This window comes from Pogona vitticeps, chromosome 2 (genome assembly GCF_051106095.1).
Source record: "Pogona vitticeps strain Pit_001003342236 chromosome 2, PviZW2.1, whole genome shotgun sequence".
In the NCBI taxonomy this organism is placed as follows: Eukaryota; Metazoa; Chordata; class Lepidosauria; order Squamata; family Agamidae; genus Pogona; species Pogona vitticeps.
The window spans coordinates 279351612-279373762 of record NC_135784.1 but is presented as its reverse complement, the minus strand read 5'-3'; the positions used below and the strand labels follow the sequence as shown (position 1 = coordinate 279373762).

Sequence of the window (22151 nt, the reverse complement as noted above, 5' to 3'; positions counted from 1 at the left end):
CAGCATTTTGTAAGTCAAACTTAACACCTTAAATTTGACACAGAATCTAACAGAAAGCCAGTGCAGAGAAGCTAGGATTGGGGAGAGATAATCAAACCTCCCAGTCCCAGAAATAAACCTGGCTCCTCACATTAGTGTGAACCATTGTGATTGCATACATGCATCCCCTGATGGATGTCTAAGTCATTGTGCCACAGATTACTTATTTGGGATTCCTGGTATACGTTCATTTGGACAATGGTATAACCCAGCACAATTTTGGTTAAGGGTATTTACATTAAGCACAGGTTGAATAGGATCTGGGCTTTTTTTTATGCTGACTATATTTTATATTCTATTGATGGGGGGGGTAGAATATTTTCAGTACTTGAAGGAGAGGGTTGGGTAAAGGTGCAGAAGGCGTCTCTAAACAGTATTACTTATACTTGGATGACATGATTTCAATGTTGCTGAAGGCTTCTGTCAAAGAAAACACATCTCTTAGCTTTGTTTAATCTGCACTAACTTGAAAGCATGATTCTGTTGCAACAGTTGACATTATACTGTAAGAGGCTACAAAATATTAGAACTGAGAAAGTAAAAAAAATGATATTACTGGGATCAAGTGGAATTTATCTGGGACTTCTCAAAATTTGTTGATATGTGAAATTGCTGAGCTGCTAAAAAAAATAGTGTCACTAATCACTGAAATCAACTTCCAGACAATGCAGCAGTTGGAGTGAAACACTTTCCCCCCCAGGTTAATGCAAAAACTCACAGATGTAACCAGCTGATTTCTCTCCTACATACACAGATGGATAGGAACAATAAATCCCCTAGTGATTAGGTATGCTCTCATTTGAATACCAGAATAAAGAACGCTGGTATCTAGTATTACCAGTCATGTGACTCTTTGTCTTTCCACCTTCTAAAGGACAGAAGAGGTTAAAAAGATGACCAGTAATATTGTAGTGGCTGTGAATAACTCTGTGATCAGTCTGCAACTTATATTAGGTCTCCCTGCAGACTTTGCGGCTGAGCAGCAATTTGAGCTGAGAGATTGGTTCACACACACACAGCCCTTCACTGGATACTTAATCTCATTGCCTGACTATTCTGCAAATCAGATTATCACCCATACTGTCTCACAGATTTTCATGGACAAGTGTTGTGTTTGAGTGAATAGCTGGTTTTCTAAAAACTGTGGGACAATTTATTTTTCAGTGGCTCATATCATCGCTTCAGACAGTAGGACTAGCCTGGTGACTCCACATCTCTGATTTCTACTGCAGTGTGCTAGGCTATGAAAACAGAGCAAATGCCTTCTAGATATATAGAAGGAGTATTAATAAAAGTGCCAGCAGTGGTTGTTGGAAATAACTAGTTCTAGCTGATTGGAATCTTTTTTAAAAAAACTTTGACAATCAAGAGTGCAAGTGGGTGTTCAAATTCAGTGTGAAAGCTGTATCAAGAAGGAGGACATGGAGGCTAAAAACTGATGCTACATTATTTGCAACAGTAACAGTGTTATCAGACTTTTAACTGTTAGTACCTTATTTTACCCAAAATGTATTGCACATGCAGGGTTAATCAGAGAACTGGCTTTGACCATGTGGTTTGGTCCATTTACTCAACCAGGCATGAGACTGGACTGAACCACATAACTGCAGACACTTCCATTATTTCCTTTTTGCATATGATAGTTTTAACAGGACAGTAGTCAAAACATTCGTGTTCACATTACTCATTTTTATATTTCTAGACAGATGTAGGTACATATGCTCTGTAAGACTGCAGTGTGAAATATGACTATATAAAATTGTTGGGTCTGTGACCATACAATAAAGACTGAACTTGTCTACATAAAGGGAAAAATCACCATCTATAGTCTTCTGTTGCCATCTCAGATATTTAACAGTAAAATATATGAGGGATCAATTTCTGCACATGTGAGCTATGATTTATATGGATCATCTGGTGTGTTTGAGAGGCTTTAAAAGTGGTGAAAGCAGTGTAGCTAAATATCTCTGAACAGAAGAACATTAGGCTTCTTTTATTGACAGCTACTGTTAAAGAGGTTAACAGATGGAAGATGGAGGGGGGAAAGGTGGTGGATCAGTAGAGTTTCTATATTTAGATATGTCTCTTTTATCTGACTGTACAGCTGGTCAGGGAGTTTATTTTAAAAGACTTGTGCTTCCCTTTCCCGTGAGTATTTTCCATGTGCTCTACAGCTATATCCCACTTCATATACACAAGTCCGTGGGGGGCAAGTACATTATTCATGCAGAGTGAAATCCAGAGGGGCCAATGGATGGACTGTCAAAATGACTTGTGCACAACCATATTGCGTCCAAATCAGATTCATCACTTTTACTTTCTGCCCTTCAGGGAACAACCCATCTACAGCACCCGAGCTCATGTCTTCCAGATTGACCCTAATACGAAGAAGAACTGGGTTCCCACCAGCAAGCATGCTGTTACTGTGTCGTACTTCTATGACAGCACAAGAAATGTCTATAGGATAATCAGCTTGGATGGCTCAAAGGTAAGCTCTTTGACTGGCTGATCTCAGGTAAACTTCTAGAAATGCACTGACTTTTAAGTATAAATGCTTTTTTTCCATACTATTCTCTTTTAGCAGAAATCAAGATATTTGATTGAAATAGAGTAAGACATCAGTTCTTAAAATTTCTTATATGTAACAGATATTTAATCAAAGCTTTTAATAGCCAAAAATTGCCATCACCTCACCACCGGTGGTCCCAGTCTTGGTTGAAGTGATCTGGTGGTGCTCCACCCACCCCCACTCTGAGGCTCCAGAAGGCTTCCCCAAAAAGGAGTCTACAGAGCCTCAGAATCTGAAATGAAAGGTGGGGATAGGAAACTTTCAATTAATTTGAATTAGATTTGACTGGGGTCACTGACATCAGACTCCATGGTGTAAATCAAATGTAATTTTCCATTACTCTTTACAGAACAATAGCATTTTCTGTAAGACTAAACAATGGAGGAATATTCTAAAACATGTTTATTGAACTGTCCACGTGACAGTCCATTCATGTGTCATATGGTAACCATAAGTACATTTGAAATCTTCACATTTAAACTACTATCTAGAAATTAAGAGCTTGACTGCTTCAGATATTGTTGTATAGGCATGTTATCAGTTTGGCCTAGAACAAACTGGTGTTTTGAGATTGGAGGAAAAAGGAGGAGGTTTGCAGGTACTATATGTTTGTGGGGAAAAGATTCATTACTTGATTTATTCTTTTCCTAGCACATCTTCTTTCCCTCCAAAGCATCTTTTAAAAACTCAGCTTATGGTTCAAATAAATAAATTGTATTCAACACGTATGCAAGTAAGTTTGTTCCTCTTTTAAAACATTTTCCAAAATAAATAATTTCTGACTAGGGAGGAGAAACTTAATGATGAATAGTAAAGCATCATAATATTTTGTATAATACGTATAAGCCAAAACAGAAGTCTTCACAATTTCCTCACAACTTAGTCTACTTTTTTGACTGTGGAAGAAAAAAACATGAGAAGCATAAGCAACAGTAGTGGGACTGAAATTGTGGAATGTGGTATCCCCAATACCAGAACAGACATTTGAGGGAGAAGTTAAAGCACCTGCAATGTGTGCACTATGATGAATATAAATCTTTGGTTTTTTAAAAAAATTACCCATTTAATTAATTGGCCTGCAGTGGAGAATCATCTTTGAGGTTGAGATGCCTTGTAATAGTATCTTGTTCTGGTGCTTTGAAAACCAATCAGCTTGTTATTATTATAGGTAATTTGTATTTTTGCAGTATATCAGACTCTTAATTCATGAAAGGGCTAATCGAGAGTGTTATGCAGAGAAGATGCTGATAATGTATGATTTAATTCAAACACTAAAAGATCAAACACTTTCTTCAATAAAGTGCTTTGGTATGGCACAAAAAAAAAGTCTTTTAAGGATATTAGTCCTATCATCCGAATTCATTCATGTTCTTGCAAACATCAAGAAAAAAAACAGGCACAGTTTCATGCAAGAATTGGTTTATAGTTTACACTATTATCTAGCACCACCAACTGGATGACTTAAATGTAGAAAGCTAGAATCCTTGCTTCCTTTTTTTGACAGTTAAATGATAGCAACTCTTCATCAGGGGGCAGTAGGTAGCCACTACAACTATCCATCTGACCTAGATATTTGAATTTGAATTTCAAAGGCTGCAGTGCCTCTTGTCCTCTTTGAAAACTTATTCCTCACAACAAGCTGCAGCTTTAGAACTACCATTAGTACCTACCTAGCTTTGAACAACTATTTCTTTCTCCAATTTTGCTGAATAGCAGATCTCAGGCTTCAGTAGACAGTCTCAGTTTCTGATCCCTGGGAAGATGACCTTTGGATGCAGGAACTGATCTGTCTATAAGTGTAAGACTTCCCTGATCTAAATTCAGAGGTAATTATTGGTTTAAAAATAGCCTTCTCCTGTCTCTGACTACAGTTCACACAAGTAAAGCATTACAGAATATACAAACTGCATTTTTACAAGTACCTGGATAAAGCACAGAATGTTGTTTATGAAATAGGCCTACTAATTAAATAGGCTTTGTTTGGTGAGAATTCTGGAATAGGCTCAACATGAATCATTGTACTGTACTTGTTTTTTGAGCATAGCTATAGGAAGAATTTTGAAAAAATGTACTCTTGCTTGCTCAGGCAGTTTAAAAGCAAAGTTTCATTGGACTACGCTTATAAAAGTTTGTCTTATAAAGTACACTGTACAAGGTATGTGACACAGGATTGCAGAATACTTTTTCACTTTAATGCAACTGCAGAAATATTCCAAGTCCAATGACCTAATGTAAGGGAATCACTCAGTCTTGGTTTGCTGTATTTTCCCACTAAATGGCAATATGCTGAAAATCCTATTTCCCCATGTCCTGTGGATTTAACTCAGGCAAAGTACAATCTTTGGCCTGCATATGGCTCTAAGGATGTTTGTGCTGGGCCCTGATATAATTTTTAATGTTGAGAAGGGGCGTTCTAGAGACCTATGTAAGTAGAAGTTTTTGCCCTGAACTCTTAACAACCACCGCTGCACCAAAACACACAAAATTAAAACTGGAGGTGGACTTCAATTACTTTAGATTTATTTATTTTTTAAAAATTTGGTTTGATGTGGATTCGATTTTTCTATCATTTCAGGATCCTTTCCAGCTCACGGTAGATATTTGGAGCACAAAGTTAGCCTCCAAGTGCACCATGGTGCCCTAGCTTTAATAACAGGTGGAACTTTCCTTTCAACACTTTAAAACGAAAAGCAATTATTAGCTTCAGAATCTTCACATGAAGTATAGCTTATCACCTGCTTTGTAACTAGTATTTCTTCCCACTGATGCAGCAAATGTGAAAGCCCTTCATAGGGATGCTGCACAAAGGTGGATGATACTGGTCTTTCTAAAAACAGTTCCTACCTTTCTCCACTGTTGCACATGTTACTTTGGTGTTGCATCTTCCATAAATAATTGAAATCTACGGGAGGGAGCTCTGATTATTTGGTTGATCTGTTAAGGGGAACAGGTTTAGGTTGCTGCCAATCCCTGTTTGCTGTGAAATTGAAATTAATTAAATTGATTTCTAAGTAGGTGTGTATAGAATCAGGCAGTTATAAACCAAATTTGTTTCCACCGAGTTTCATTTTCTCTTGAGAGGAAGAATTTTGGTGAGTTTTTTTTCCCCAAGGAAAATCCTTCAGAAGTTTCAGGTAACTTAATATTGATTATAGTCAAGAGTATGGCAAGCCTTTTAAAGTTTAATTATATTGTTACAAATCAGTGGTATGAGGCAGTCAAGGCCACACCCACCCAGTTTTCTAATTAGCCGAGACGGTGGCATCTCCCAGTACTTCGTGTTCCTTCAGCATCTTACTGGAATCCTCACAGGAGTACAAACAGTTGGATTGTTTTCAAGTATTTGAGGATGGTGAAAGCTTAAATCATCAATTAAGCACCATTAAGTTTATAGAAGACCCTCCTTTGTTGCTGTGGAGTGATCCAGCTTCCTGTACTTACTAGGCTCTCCTTACCAGGGAGGCTGACGTTAGTGACTGTCCAAGTGGGAATCTGTTTTTCCCAATTTACTTCAACATCGCTGGCTACATTAGAGGAATTCCTTTTGGTACTTGCCATTTTGGCATTGCATGAATAAGTAATGAAATAATAGGCTCACATAGTACTTCTGTCAGGTGCTCTAATTAAGTATTTTCTGACAAATTGGCAGCAGATTATTGAGAACACAGATGCAGACCAGCAAACAAAGGAGAAAATTTATATTATTGCAGTACCTAAATTAAGCCAACAAGTAATATTTAGTTGCTCTAATAGAGAAGAAATATCATCCTAGCAGGAAATTATACTTCATTTTTAGATATTTTTCTGTGTTCAAGCAGTAAGCCATGGACGGAAAACAGTCTTATATTTATTTTATTGTATCTTATTCTTCATCCCTGAAGAGCAGCTAATATTTAAAGCATCATGGATAAGATGTGACAGCAGAAAATTAAAAGAACTTTATAACCACACATAGCTAAAGTCACTAACAAAACAGTCAAACCACATTGCAATAAAAAGGCCTAAAAAAGGCTTCAGTCTCTGAAAGGTTGGTGGCAGGTGAACCTTTTGGGGGGCATTCTTGTCACCCCTGGAAAAACCAAATTAGGTTATCATTCACCTCAGCCACAGATGACAGAGGGACCTGCAAAATGTCCCTAAAAGGGATCTAAATATCTGGTTTGATTCTTGTGGAAGTGAAAAGTCCTTGAGGCATGCCAGTGCTAAGTTGTTTAGGACTTGAATTGTGCCATGAACTGAATTAAAACAGAGGAGCTGTTTCAAGACTGACAAGATAAGTCTGAATATCTGATTCCAGGTGCCAATACAAGTGTGGCTGAAGTTCTTAAACAATTTTCAAAGGTATTATAGTAATCCGAAATCTCCAAGATTCATCACTTCTCCTAGAAACTATGGGTAGCTCTACTGAGTTGTTCACCATGCAGTTATAATTAATTATATAGAAAGAAAAGAGAGGAATACCATGTCTAATGAACTTTATATTCAGTGTTGCACATTTTTGTTTGCATGTGGGGGATTGTCTGCAACAGAAAAGTTTGCTGTTCATTCATGGCCTCTCATCCTCATCACCCAGACCTCAGTACTTTCATAGAATCATAGAAAAGTGAAGTTGGAAAGGGCCTACAAGGCTGTTAAGTCCAACTGCCTATTCAATGCAGGAATACAATCAAAGCATGGTGATTGTGTGAGTTTTTCTTGAATGCATCCAGTGTTGGAGCACTCACCAGTTCCTGAGGTAATTGGTTCCACTGTCATACTGCTCTAAGAATTAAGATTTTTTTCTGATATTCATCTGGCTTCCTTTAACTTGAGCCCATTGTTGCATGTCCTGTACTCTGGGATGATTGAGAACAGAACTTGCCCCTCCTCTGTATGACAGCCTTTCAGATTTTTGAAAAATGCTATCATATCACCCGTCTTCTTTTCTCGAGGCTAAACATGCCCAATTCTTTCAGCCTTTCCTCATAGTGTTCATAAGTCGAAATGTTCGTAAGTCAAAGCACTATTTCCCATAGGAATGCATTGAAAACTGATTAATCCGTTCCAGCCGGAAAAAAATCACCAAAAATTTTGAAAGAACACAGCAAGCCTGGTCGGAAGGCGCTCCGTTGGTGAGATTTAAGAAGAAGAAAAAACTCCAAAAACAAACACTAAAGCCACCTCCATTGCTGAGGTTTAAGAAGAAAAAAATCCTCCAGAAATAAACATCAAAGCCACCAACAACACAGCACAGAAACATACCCGCCCCCAGGCAAAACCCACCCAGAACAGTTTTTTAAAAGGAGAAAACAGCAGCTTACCTCCCTGCACACACACACATACGCACTCACTCCGAAGCAGAAGGAGGCTCTCTCAAGCCTCCGACGACCACAACACACTCTAACTGCGGAAAGTGAAAGAGCTACAGTTCAAAGCAGCCTTGTCACAACCTATACAGTGGTGCCTCGCATAACAAGCGCACCATTTAACGATGAATCCGCATAGTGATCCATTTTTTGGGATCGCTAATGCAATCGCATTGCGATGTTTTAAGTGCCAAAACATCGCATTGTGATGATCGGTAAGCGTTTTGCTTACCGATCTTCGCATTGCGATGTTTTTTTAAACAGCTGATCGGTGGTTCCAGAATGGCCGCCGGGTGCCTAAAATGGCTGCCCGCAGCGTTTTCACTCCCTGCCCTCGCTTACCGAGGGCGCGAAAATGGCGGCCAGATGGGGAATCTTCGCTCAACAGTGAGTTTTCCCCCAATAGGAATGCATTAAATGGAGTTTAATGCGTTCCTATGGGATTTTCCATTTCGTTTTACGATGTTTCCGGATAGCGACGATTAATCCAGAACGGATTAATCTCGCTATGCGGGGCACCACTGTAGTTAGAAATCCAAATTGCTCGCCTTTTTTCCCTGCCTTTTTTCTGTTCGTAAGTGGAAGCTCCCTTCGCAAGTCGAAGCAAAATGTTGCGATCAGAGCTGTTCATAAGTCAAAATGTTCGTAAGTATGGACGTTTGTAAGTTGAGGCACCACTGTACATCTACAGCATTCCCTCTATCAGGGAGGTGACCTGATCAAAAAACGAGATCATATTAGTTTGGCAGGATTTGTTCTTGACAAATCTGTGTTGACTTCTAGTTATGACTGCATTGTTTTCTAAGTGCTTGCACATTGACTATTTTACGATCTGTTCTAGAATTTCGCCTGGAAATGAGATGTAGGCCCACTTTCTCTCCATGCAATGACAAAGTGGGATTGGCAATTTTTGCTTTTTACTAGTCACACAATAATAATATTTAAGGAACATGTATGCTGATGTAACATCAATATTCAACTGAGAGCAGTCTGTGATACAACTTCCTGCTACTTACAGTTTTTATAAATTACTGGGTCCTATTCCATTTTAATGAACAAGTTACACATTTTGACATGGTTACTAATGTGTGCATGAGTGCTCGGGTTATGCTTTTTAGTGAAATGAACTTTGCATTTCCAAAAATTTGTACACCTGCTCCTTAATAGCCAAACACTTAATATAAAAGTCAAGGGTAGCTTTATGATTGTGCTTTTTTATTTAATTAATTCCACAATTTCTTTTTGTGCAGGCAATAATAAATAGTACCATCACTCCCAACATGACATTCACAAAAACATCACAGAAGTTTGGTCAATGGGCAGACAGCAGAGCAAATACTGTTTATGGTTTAGGATTTTCTTCTGAACATCACCTCTCAAAAGTAAGTACAGCTATGGAACTATTTGACTGCTTTTGATTAACATGGCCATGGAATATAGTGGTGTGTGTACCTGAGGAAGTAATTTATTGAGGGCAAAAAGCTCCAAATGGACTTTGTAGCTGCTACTCTTTCTCTCCAGTTCATAAGCCTAAAAGCAGACTAACGTGAGTCTGAGAAGGATGGCTACACACAAGGATTTAACTCTGCATTCCATTCTTTTTCACATTTTAAATAGCATTCTCTTTTAAATGTGAACTCAATTTAAGTCAAAGTTTGGTTGTAAAGTTAGTTTAATTATTAATTTAAACTGCTTAAACTACCAGCAAGGTACCAGATGAACCTAGCTGATCCAAACTCCAGTCACAATTTACAGTTGCTAAAGTACACTAGAGCAATGTGTAAATCTTCAGAGGATGATGGTCTGCAATTCTCAATAGCCCTAGCTAGCAAAGCCAATGATGGTGAATGATGAGAATTGTTGTCTGAGGATATCTGGAGAACCACATGTTCATTTCCCTATCACTAACTTGTTCATGTTTGGACTGTGAGTCCTTGCGGTGGAAGATGTTCTAGAATTAAAGGACAAACATTGGCTATACTGTACTTCACTATATGCTGTAGTTGTTTTGACCTGAAGGTGTCTCATTTTCATTCTTGTTAACATGACAGAAAAAGATAGAGAAGGGGGTTTTTTGCATGTTGGGCTTCCTAGGCCAATGACTTCCTCTTTCACCATGTCGGTGAACCTGAGGACTATAATTGCTTGATTCTTGTCTGGATTCTCCTTCACTTGACCCACTTTTATCAAATCATCAGTCATAGCCTGGCAAAACAAAAACGAAACCGAATGCCGAATGAAGATGCAGGAATCATTTCATTGTTAACCTGGACACAGCTGTTACCTCCCTGCAGCAAATTGTATAATCTTGCTCATTGGGCTACTTAGCATCTTCCAAAATTGGATCCTAAATAGAAGACCCACTAGTAAAATATATACCGGCCCAATCCAGTGCATATGTGCTAGGACCCCACATTATATACTCTCACTTCCTGATGTAAAAGAAAACTGAATCCTACACTGGCCACAGTAGCAGAGGTGAGAATCTGGCTATCCTGAATGTGGAAGACTACATGCCTTTATAGCCATTGCTGAGGCAGGCAAGTTTTTATCCTTCATAAAGCTGCACTAGGAATTAGATTTGGGCACAAGATCCTTAAAAGACAATTGATTGGAAATAATGCTCATGTTTATATAAAGCTAGGTTTGCAACTAAATGCAACCCAAAGGAAAAATAGCAGATTATGTTGAGCACAAAATTACACATGGGCGCATCTCTGAATAGTGGAGATGTAGCCTAGTAAGTAGTTGCTTGTGTGTAGCCTGCATAATTAACTTGTAAACTGCCCAGAGAGTGCTTGAAGCACTATGGGGCGGTATATAAGCAGCACGTTTTGCTTTTGCTTTTTGTTGCTTGTACATTGTTAGAGGACAGAGAAAGATATATGAGTGGGTACATCTGCATCTGGGTATGAAATTTGACTTTTGAAGGTATATTAGTATTTGGACATGTGATCTGAATCATCATAATAGATTGTTCTGTAGAGCCACACAGGTATTGGAAGTATGATTAAATGGAAAAGTAGGTATAAGCCAGGAGTTGGACTGGGAAGTGAAATGGGAAATTTGTCTCTGGCAAATTACAGGAGAACTAAGGAATAGAGGCAACTAAGCCAAAAGTGTATATAAAAGAAAGAACCAAAGAGAAAAGGGAGAATTCTGCTTTCTCCTTCAGCTTTCTCTACCAAACCTTAGGAACCCACTGCTGTTCTGCTTCACAACCCCATTTGTGACAAATGTTTGGGAATCAATAACTGCAAGCCAAGACATAAACAGGAGCAATAGAGAAGCAAATGTCAGACTTAGTACGCTTGCAGAATATACCCTAAACTTAATATGTATAGTAGTTAGATTCAGATAGGTCTTATTCAAACCCTGCATACCCTTCATTCTTCCTCTTTCAGAAGAAGCTTTTGTCTAGCAGAGCCAGGGAGCTTTTCACTCAATCCCAGAAAGGCCAGAAAAGATTGCTTCTCTGAGATCTTGGGCACTGACTCAGTATAACTGTTATACCAAACACAGAACCATGCAAATAGGTCTCCCCCCTCTTTTTGTGTCAAATGTTGCTGTGCACACACTTCAAGAATAACTGCAACTCAAGAAAAGCTTTGCCACATTGCATGCTGTAGACAATGGAAGACAGATTAAACAAACAAACAAAAAACTTTTGGTACCACTAATGCCATAGATGGTCTTTCCAGACTGATCCCAGACAATTCCTTATGTTTTCTATAAAGTTCTACCGAAGATTAAAGTGTTTTTCTCTAGCCAAGGTATCATATGGAGGACGTTTTGTTTAGACAAATTCTGTTTTGTATAGTGTATAATTATATGGTTTTTGCCTTCAGTTTGCAGAAAAATTTCAGGAATTTAAGGAAGCTGCACGACTAGCTAAGGAAAAATCCCAGGAAAAGATGGAGTTAACAAGTACACCCTCACAGGTGCGTTTCTTCTCAATCCTGTTCAGATTGCATTCTGGTTGCTATGAACTGGGGTTTTTTTAAAAATGAGTTTGGTCCATTCATCTGTATGGGAATTCTGAAGTCCGGTGCCTGCATGACTGCTTCACTCTTTCCATTATACATTCGCAAATACTCGGTTCTGTGAGTCTGATGTTGAAGTGTGTATCTAGCCTGAGTAGTAGTCAGCCATAGACCAACAATGATTATGGAAGGAAGCCATTAAATTTTACAAGTCCATAAACTGAAGATGGAAATGGAAAGATAGATAAATGTTCCTTCCTGTCACAAGACAGCACAATTCCCTAGGTGTTTCTAAATGTACTCCCTTTCTGTCTTGCACTGCTGTCAATTGCTGTGTTTAACTTACATATCTTATATATCTAGTTTGGTCGATTCTTATTTTAATATTTTAAGCCACCCTGGGTCCTCTTAAAGAGAAAGGCAGGGTGTAAATAAATAAATAAATAAATAAATTAGCCACAAGCATTTTAATTGCCTCATGTAATTTGTGAAATGTCTGGAATTCTGAGTATTCTTGCATCTGTTTTGGAGTTTCCCTGACTTATTTGCTCTAGCTCAGTGTTTCCTAACCTGGTGGCCATCAACTGTTTTCTTGCGGGGTGTGTGTGTGTGTCTCTGTGCCACAGCCCTTGTCAAATAATTTCTTCCTTGTCCTTTTGGAGCCAGATATTAAAGATCACATATATGTGTATCTATGAGGAAAAGGTCATTTCGGAGAGAAGGAAGCCTCTACTTTTTGACAACGGATGACTTTACCCCATTAAAAATGCCCTTTTATGCAAACATGGTGGGGCGGTATTGCAGATTACTTGGCTATTATAAAAGGGAGGTTGCAGCTTGAAAAAGGTTGGGAACCACTGCTCTAGTGTTTGTCACAAAGCACAGCTACTCATGGTATTTCCAGTTGTCTTTCAGTGGAACTCTTTTGCAGGTTCTTCCCCATGCCCACCCTTAGAGATTCTGGGTGGGAGACCACTTTTGAAATCTGTTAACAGATATCATATTAAGAGACCAGTGTTTGAGACATTTAGACATGAAGAGTTGTCCTAGCTGATCCACAGGAGGCTAAACTTGAAGCATGGAAGAAGGCAAATCCAAAATTTACAAGCAACAAGGAGAAAACTTTCCCCCCTTCACTACGGGGTGATAGACATTTTACCATACTGAACCAATAAATTCTAATGAGGAAAATCTATACAGAAGTGCTTCGGTTAAAAGAAAAATGCTATACACGTGTAGGAAAACAAGGAACAAAGTTCCAGTATTAACACATTGATTATGTGCTGCATCTCACCTCTTTTAGTAGGTGCAGTAGTTTGCTTATAAATATGAATGGATTCATCATGGATGGAATTTAGTATTTCCACCTTACCCTGACCTTATTTCTTATTTGTGGAAAGCATAACATCTCAGTCATTTTATCTGTCAGAATCCAGACAAAATGGACTGATGACTGATGGAATATTGGTTTGTATACATGTACTGTACTTGAATTCAACCACAGAACATTCCCTGCTATCATTGTTGAAGAAGATTGTTAGGTCCTTGGTGCTGTTGATCTTTGTATTTTACCTGGTCTGTTAATTTAAATAGCCACTTGAAATGGCCTATTATGTTCTTATATCTGTCAGTTTTGTTTAGTCCCTTACCATTATTAACCTAGAGGTTTCTTGGCACAACCAAATTAAGAATAATTGTTTCTGAAGCTATTCAAATATGGACAGTGAGTATTAAAAATGGTTGCCCCAATTAGTTTTCTCATTTACTTCTAAGTACTTCAGAAGAGTACAGTACTTCATTCAATCTGTTCTGAAATTGCCTTCTAGAAATTATGTACCCTTATGTTAAAATAGACAGTCCTGCTTTTCTTTGTTGTGGGATTCTTTGAGAGACAGCTATGGGCTTTCAGTGAGAATTTTCCAATTGTTCTTGTTACGGAGAAATTCTTGTTAACCTGAATGTCTTAAATGCTTAGAATATTCATAGAATGTGATTTTTTTAAATGCATAGAAATATTTGACATTCCTACCCTTATAATCATTTGAGGCTAACCATGTCGGGAAATCTGGTTCTTTATTGTGGTCTACATTCACACCATGGAGTTTGTACCTGCACAGAGTCACCGCTTGAAAACTTTCTAGATCAGTGGTTCCCAAACTTGGGTTCCCCCTTGTTCTTGGACTAGAACTACCAGATGTCTTCACCATTAGCTGTGCTGACCATGACTTCTGGGAGTTGTAGTCCATGAATATGTTGTGACCCCATTGTTGGGAACCTCTATTCTAAATGAAGAGAATATGTTTAAGTAATAGCACTTCCTCCACTATTTATTATTTGTTTGCTTGCTTGCTTGTTTGCTTGCTTTATTTATACAGTATCTCACTTTTATCCTGGTGAGGAGAGTCAAGACAGTGAACAATAACTAAAAAGGCATATATGTAAAAATCACAATAAATTGAGATTAAACCTAAATAGTGTTTTAAAAACTGACTAATTTTAAAAAATTAAAAGAGATTAAAAACAGGAGAAAAATACATTTTTTTCCTTTTAAATATTAGTTTATATTACTTACTGATTATGTTATTTGTTTTCTTTGGTTGACAGCAATTTTATTCATTTTTACATAAGCATTTCTTTTTCCATCAGGAGCTATGGCCCTAGGGTTCTTTTCCAAGTGTTTTGTTCAATGTGAGGGAAAGATTTCCCTTATACTTCAGCATGAATTGCTGAGGAAGAAGCACATTATTTCCTCCTGCAAATTGCATTGATCTTTTCAAACCAGTCCTGGGATCAAGACTGTCAGTGGCGATTTTCAGGTATTAAAGGTTTCTGCCCACCATCCAAAAAGCCCCAAGCCTTTCCCAGTTTGAAAGGAATCCCTAGGGATCCTCAAAACCCGAAGAGGTTAATTAAATATTAACATCTGTAGTTATTGACATCATCAACATTTATGACTGTGCAGATCCACCAAGAGGATTTCAGCCTGCCTGTTTATTTGGGTCTGCATTTCCATTCCATAAAAATCTTTCAGTTAGTAACAGAAATGCTCATATGGATTTTTGTTGTTGTTCAGCCTGTAGCACCCTAAACTAATGAACCACTGAATATATCATTGATTTTCAGGTATCTGTGCACTTTTAAAGTAGAACTTCCATTTGATTCAAACCTTGCCTTAGAAGTAGATAAGGTATATTAAATATGCTGCAACTGAATGGTAACATTTTTTCCAGTTAATATGATTTTAATTCATGTGTGACAGAGGTTTTTCCCCTTCTCTTGGTGAAATGTATGCTGTGACAAGCTGACATATAAAGACCTTAAGTTAAATGTGCTCCATGCATTATGCAAATATATGGGTCTCAACATAGATTCCTTACAGTCATATATATTGAATTCTAGTACACTTATACTGCTTTTTTTTTTTTTGGCTGACATTAAAACTGCTCTTCCAGGTCATACAGGAAGAATGGTTTAAATCAATGCCTATTACATTACTTGATATGGTCTTAAGAAGCAGCAGATGTTAAAACTACTGCATTTTAATCTGCAAAATGTGCAGCCTTACATAAAGGACATTCGATACTCTCACACATGCATTATACATGAGTGTACTGGAGCTGCTAAGGTGTTTCCACACAATACAAACGTATATGTAGCCTTAATTTCTAGAGCCTATTCTGTACAAGGTGCTCCTGTGCATCTTTTTTTCCTCCAAAACAGAGAAGCTTTAGTTTACTTCAAAATACTTCCTAAACCAACCAGGAAACAGACATTTGTAACAGATGTAGTCCAAGACACCTTGTTAACTAGGACAGATTGAATGTTGGACGTCTATATCTCTTTCCTTCAAAGAATGAGGGGGCATCACTTTTACTGCAATATTAAGGTACAGTGGTGTCTCAGAAGATGAATTTAATTCATTCCATGGTTAATGTTGTCTTGTGAAAAATGTGTCTTGCGAAAAGCTTTTTCCCATAGGAATGCATTGAAATCTAGTTAATGCGTTCCTATGGGCAAAAAGTCAGAAAAAAGTCAATTTTGGTTTACAAAGGGTTTATTAAGTGCTCTTTAAAGCCATAAATATTGTGCAGACGATTTCAGAAATTTAAGTAAAAAAACTTTAACTTTTTTAACATTATAGAAAAACATTTAAAAATCAGCAAACATGAGGCAGAAAAATTGGAAAACATTTGTCTTGCGAAGCACAGCCATAGGAACATTCGTCTTGTGAGACATCAACCCCATTGCCAAAACCATTTGTCTTGCGAGTTTTTTGTCCTGCAAGGCATTTGTCTTGCGAGGCACCACTGTACTCCATTATCAGTTAAAGTAATGAAATTCAGTATGTCACCCTAGGCTTACGGTTTTTTTAAGCCAAAGCTGAAACTGTTTTAAATTTGGTCTTACAATGGAAGATGTGGAACCTAGCTCTCAAGCATAAAACAAAGAGGAACAATCTCTGTAGAGGAATAAAACCAGGAAAGCTTTTTGGTCCAACTTCTTGTAGAAATGAAACACGTACATTCGTTAATCTTTTACACTGAGCATTTTTTGGTAATATACCACAAAGAAAATGGAGATTAATTGAGGATAGACACTTACAAAAGTAGCATAATTGTTCACATATTAAGGTAAGACTGATGCTACAGGTGAGAATGAATGAATGTTTGTTGTTCTCTTCTTAGCAGTTAGGATACATTTTTTTTACCAGTTCCTTGTATGATAATTTTTTAGACTCTGGGAGCAAGCATAGTCCAGATGGACAGCTAGCAGTTCTAGTTTTTAAAATAATAATTATGATAATAATAATAAAAATAAACATTAAGGAAACCCTCCACTGTTCATTACACTTCAGCATTACCACCACAAACTGGGACAGAGTGATGTGTGAAAAGAAGATATATAAAGAAGAGAAAGTGTTATGCCATTGATAGACTAACTAGATGGGGAAGAGTGGCTGTAGACCTCAAAGTATCTTTTGATTTTCTAACTTAAGCATGTTAACAGCCAGTTGGAATATATTACTACTTTTTTATATACAGTACAGTAGTTGTAATGGGTCTGATAGCTGTGATCAATTTTTTTGTTCTTTATTTTGAGAATACATTGTCTCGAAAATTAAATGTGTGATCATAAATTTCTTTTTTTTAAAGGAATCTGCAGGTGATATCCAATCTCCTCTTACCCCTGAGAGCATTAATGGGACTGATGATGAAAGAACTACTCCAGAAGTGACACAAAACTCAGAACCAAGGGCTGAACCAACCCAGAATGCATTGCCATTTGTGCATAGGTACCAATTCCATTCACGCATCCTTATTCAGTAATATACATGTACTTCCTTGTTAAGAGAGTCTCTTTTTTTCCATTTGTTGGGTTTTAAATGTTAAAAGACATAATTCTGGTGACATGTGCCTGTATGAACGAAGAAGGGGAAGAGTAGCGAAGGTGCCATACAAGCAACTGACCTTGCATTATGAAGCCACTGTTCAGTTTAAGAAGCCTTGCCTCCTTGGTAAGGGGAGCTACTGCAGTAATACCAGTTTAGCCCCACTGGTGTGGATGTTTTTCTCTTCTGTGTACATGCTCTAATTGTGCATCACAGTCTTAGCCTTTTGTTATACAGGAGTAAGAAGCAAAATGCCTCAGCTTCATTACAGTTCCATGCAGGGGAAGCAATACTTAACAGCCTGGGACTTCTAACAAAATTAGCAGCTTTATTAAAGGGCTTTTAATACTTTGATTACTTCTTGGATTTTTTTAAAAAAATATAGCACATGTAAAAAAATAGTACGTGTAAAAAAATGAGCTTCTCAGGGTAGCAGAAAACCAACTATGTTTTATTTCAGGAGAGATGGTTCCATTTTCTTCCTCGCCTCCCCTTTGTTTTATTTTACTCCCTAATACTCCAATGGGCACTCTGCATTTTGTGCCCACAGAGCATGTTCAATCTTCCTCGAACTGTTTCGGGTTTTATTTTCCTAAATATTTTTTAACTCTGTAACCCTTTTGGGTCTTAAAAGCTGCTGGTGCTGTTCTTTTATATTTGGATGGTGGAGTGACAGTGATAGTAGTTTCAGAGGTCTTAAATAGCAGAGGAAATTATTAAGAGCAGGAAAAGAAATTAAGAAAAATATCTTTCAATTAAGTATGTTAGGCTATATAATGCTTTGCAGAGAGGGGCTGAACTTTTCATATGTATTTTTATATATAAATATATTGCATTAAAGCACAGTGATTCCAAAGAAAGGTTATGTGCTTCTGTAGTTCCAAAATGGGGAATGACATTCACTTATAAGAAATGTTAGGTCTCCTGTCTAAACATCCTTGAGAACAAAAATGTGTTTTTAGTGAGAATGCCATCCACAAAGGTGCTTGCTTGCATACATTTTAGGTAGCATCAGTTGCCTGTGAGATGGGGAAAGCGGGCCAGAATTTAGTGTCACTTTTCCCACTTTTGCAGAGTTGATTGATATGCATTGGCCTTCCAGGGGTGAGAACTGTGCATGCAAACTTGGTGCTTGGTCACAGTATAAGTGAATAGCATCCATTTTGTATTAACTACTTCTTTGGTTGTTAGGTAGATAATCTGAAATGTACAGTATATGCTTTTAACTCTCATTTGCAAGTATGGATGCAGTGGTTTTCGTAGGCTGTAAACAAAATCAGTTACTGACTAATGCAAAATTACCTCTCCTATGTATATAAATGTAAATTGTGGTGGGGGATGGATGGGTTGGTCTTTTTTATGATTTAGGAGTTGGATAATTGAATAGCAGGTAATTTATATTTTTCTGTACATAAGTAATTTTGTGTGTCACTTAAATTTGTGAATTTTCGTGTAGGTAGTAGCTTGAATGAGTTCAAGTCTGCTTACTATGCATTTCTATTTGGCTGTAGGGGGAAATCATTTACAAAATTAGCAATGAGGTTGAGAAGTACCTTTATTGGGTCGCTAAAAAGTTAAAAATAAGATGTACTTTTGAGTTGACTAGAATTCTTCAGTGGTATAAACCTTGGAAGTATGGCAGATATGTCTGGCCCAGTTGTTGAACTAACATCCTTGGTTCATTATGCCAAGGTGGTTTTATTTGTCTCATGTGGTTGCATTCCACATATAGATATAACAGAGATATCAACTGGCAGTTCCTCCCTTCTTTGCAAGCAAAAAAGGGAGGGGTCTCTCACCCACCTACCCCAATCCATCAATTGCCTGAGCAGTCAAACATGTGCTCTTTGAATATGTAGTTTTCAGTTGATCTTCCAGGAGTGAACCTTTTACTGGGAGGGGTCAATTGAAGACAATTAATAGATTTTCATAGACATTTAAAATGTTTCATATGAATGCTATGTTTCAGTCAAGATCAATGCCAATGTTTTTGCTATTTTTTTGGATTTAAACATTTAGATACTGTTCTTTACAAACAATTTGTTTTCTGTGATGAATTTTGCATTATAATGAAATGCATGAAATGGATTGCCTTCGTACCTTGTGAATAAGATCATAAATTGAACAAAAAACATTGAACATGGCCTGATTCTTCGGCTTTCTGCCTTCCTCATGGCTTTGATTTTGTTGGTATAGACCTGAACCAGGACGTTAAGATGCAGGATAGGGATGGAATGTAGTTTATATGGAAGCAGCCTCCATCGGAACTTGCCTCTCCTATTAACCTTTTGTGAGTTGCAGAGAATCCTCATGATTTTATACAGTGCAGTGATTTTTCCCCCCTTTAGGTCAAGAGAAGCAGTGTAGAAACTGCAGAATCCTTTTCATTAATGCAGAGTATGGTTAGGGACTGTGTGTCTCTTTCCTGCTACCTGATATATACTCCCTTTCCCTCTGCTATATTTCAGCATACATTGCCAACCTAAATAAAATTAACTCTAAACTTAGTCTGAGACCTTGGGTCCCCATATGTTCTTGTATGAAAACATTCAGAAGCCTTCACCGCTAGCTGTGCTTGCCAAGATTTCTGGGAGTTGTTGTCCAAGAATACTGGTCAAAGAACTTGACTGTGACCAGAAATTTGTGTCAGTTTTTAGCTTTAAACACATTTGCAGTAAATGAACACTGCTGAAACATGGTGGAAACAGTGAGAGAGATTCATGACTGTAATTGCACACCTAGTTTCTGGTTTCTGGAAGTGAGGTTTATAGGTGTAAACCTGAGAAAGATTGAAAAGATAAGTCCACTGAGTGGTGCTGTTCATAAACTGGGATTGCTGCTTCAAGGTCAGCAGAGGCATTGTAAATTACATGTGTTTTTCAGTCTGTTGTCACCTATCACCCATTTATCTCTTCTGGGAAGAGCATCCTACTTCCCTGGATTGGTTCTTTGAAGTAAGAGCGTCATCTGGGATACTGTTTTATACAACCTGACATAAAGAATTGTCATGACAAGAGATAGATCAATGGTCTGTCTGTTCTAACATTAACTCTCTTACAGTCGACCTGCCTGCTTTGTTAAATGTGTAGTTTGGAATTATATACTTCATTTTTTAAAACTTTAAATAGCAGTCAAGGGAGATCTGATCAACATCTCCCTTAGGTGGGGATGGCTTTTATAATCCTTTTCATCTATGCTGCAGGCTAATGAAAATCTCCTCTGGAGCTTCAGTTTGCACAGATGGGAAAGTTTCTAGGTATGGGTGGAGCTTTCTAATCTCTATGGCAAGGGGAAAACTTTAGAAGACTAGTAGCATTTTGAGAGACCCCTTCTACAGAGCCCAAGAAACACAGATACTATAATCTCCTAATGCCATAGGGCTTCAAAAGCCTTCTCTATGCTTAGTGGCCATTTCTACAGAAAGAACTTTGGTAAGGGACAAGAGAGATCCTGAATCTCATCAGAGAACTTGGGGGGGGGGGTTGGCTAAATTGTGCTACTGCTAAATTTCAAGCTGGAGGGATTGCTGCTGAATTCTGCTAGTTACAATGAAAACATCTGCAAATCCCATGCCTAAAAGTTTCCTTCCAGTTCTGAGAATATAGCTTTTTCATGCACCAGTTTTTAGTGGAACTATGATATGTGGGGTTGAAGAATTTACTCCAGTCCCCTCTTTGGTCCCTATCATGAGTGCTCACCTTATACCCTTAGCTGATATTTAAAATAATTATTTAACACCAAGTTATACAAGGTAACATGTAGTTTGATGCTTATTCTTGAAGAGGGTACCTACTCTTAATAAAAGACCAAGTCTAGTTCCTTAAACATGCCTGATAGTGGCTGTGCCACCAAGCGATGACCCTTATAAAGTCTAAAACCTTTATAGTATTGAGGAAGATACGTTTTGTGTAGGTGAACAAGACTCAAAGATATTTGTGAATTCTTGTTTTTTCTTATTATTTTAGAGGTTGCTGTTGTTATTTTCCCCAGAATATGCTATAAAGCTAAATAAATACTTCTTGGTAGTATTACTGAGATTCATGCTGTCTTCCGTCTTTCAAATATAGCTACGTAACAGACATTTAAAACCTGGACAAGGGTTGTGGTTTTGAATTAAGAAGGCCCAAGCTGTACATTATACAAGAAATAAATTACTGTCTCCTTTTTTAAAGCTTTTAAGCAAGTGTAACACACACACCAATATAATTGGGGCATAATTCCTGGACGACCTTAGAGCTACCTAGCTTTCACGTCAGTATTGGACAAGTAGAGTAGATCCAGGGGCCAGTTCTGCGCCTCCAGAATCTCCCAGTGCCACCAAAAATGGCACCAAGGAAAAGAAGAGAAGATCTGAAACAAATCTGGAAGTGGCCAGAAGCCAACTTCTGGTTTCAAAAATGTGTAATTCCTCCCCCCCCCCCTAAATGGTACAGACCTATGACCTATTGAAAAGATTATTCACAATCCAACTGTTTTTGCTGGAGAAAACACTTTTTGATTGGGAGAACAGTGGAAGAAAAGGGGACTGCCTGAAATTCATGGGTCACACTTTGCACAGCCATGTCATATGTCCACATGCAACATTTCCCATACAGTCTCTACACAATCTCCAAGCAGTTAATCCTACCCTAACCTAAGCCTAACAGTCTCACTAGGAAGATGTTGAAGGGAAACATTTAACTACTTCTTCCAACTCTGGTCAGTGAGGAGGAGGCTTGCAGCTGTGTTTTGCCCTTTAAAGCATGTTGGATGATTCATTCATCGTTCTTCTGCATATCATACAGTTTGGCTATATATAGCTATTGCAGAGTTGCTTTCTAGGTTGT

At 37.9% G+C, this 22151-nt stretch overlaps 1 protein-coding gene across 1 annotated transcript in view; it reads left to right on the top strand.

Moving 5' to 3' along the window:
• HOMER1 (homer scaffold protein 1) overlaps positions 1–22151 on the top strand; it is a 100209-nt gene that overhangs the window by 28899 nt on the left and 49159 nt on the right. Inside the window, exons 2-5 of the mRNA XM_020783716.3 lie at positions 2371–2527; positions 9204–9335; positions 11802–11894; positions 17090–17229. Of these exons, the coding sequence (XP_020639375.1) occupies positions 2371–2527; positions 9204–9335; positions 11802–11894; positions 17090–17229 (522 nt within the window). The remainder of the gene's footprint in view (positions 1–2370; positions 2528–9203; positions 9336–11801; positions 11895–17089; positions 17230–22151) is intronic.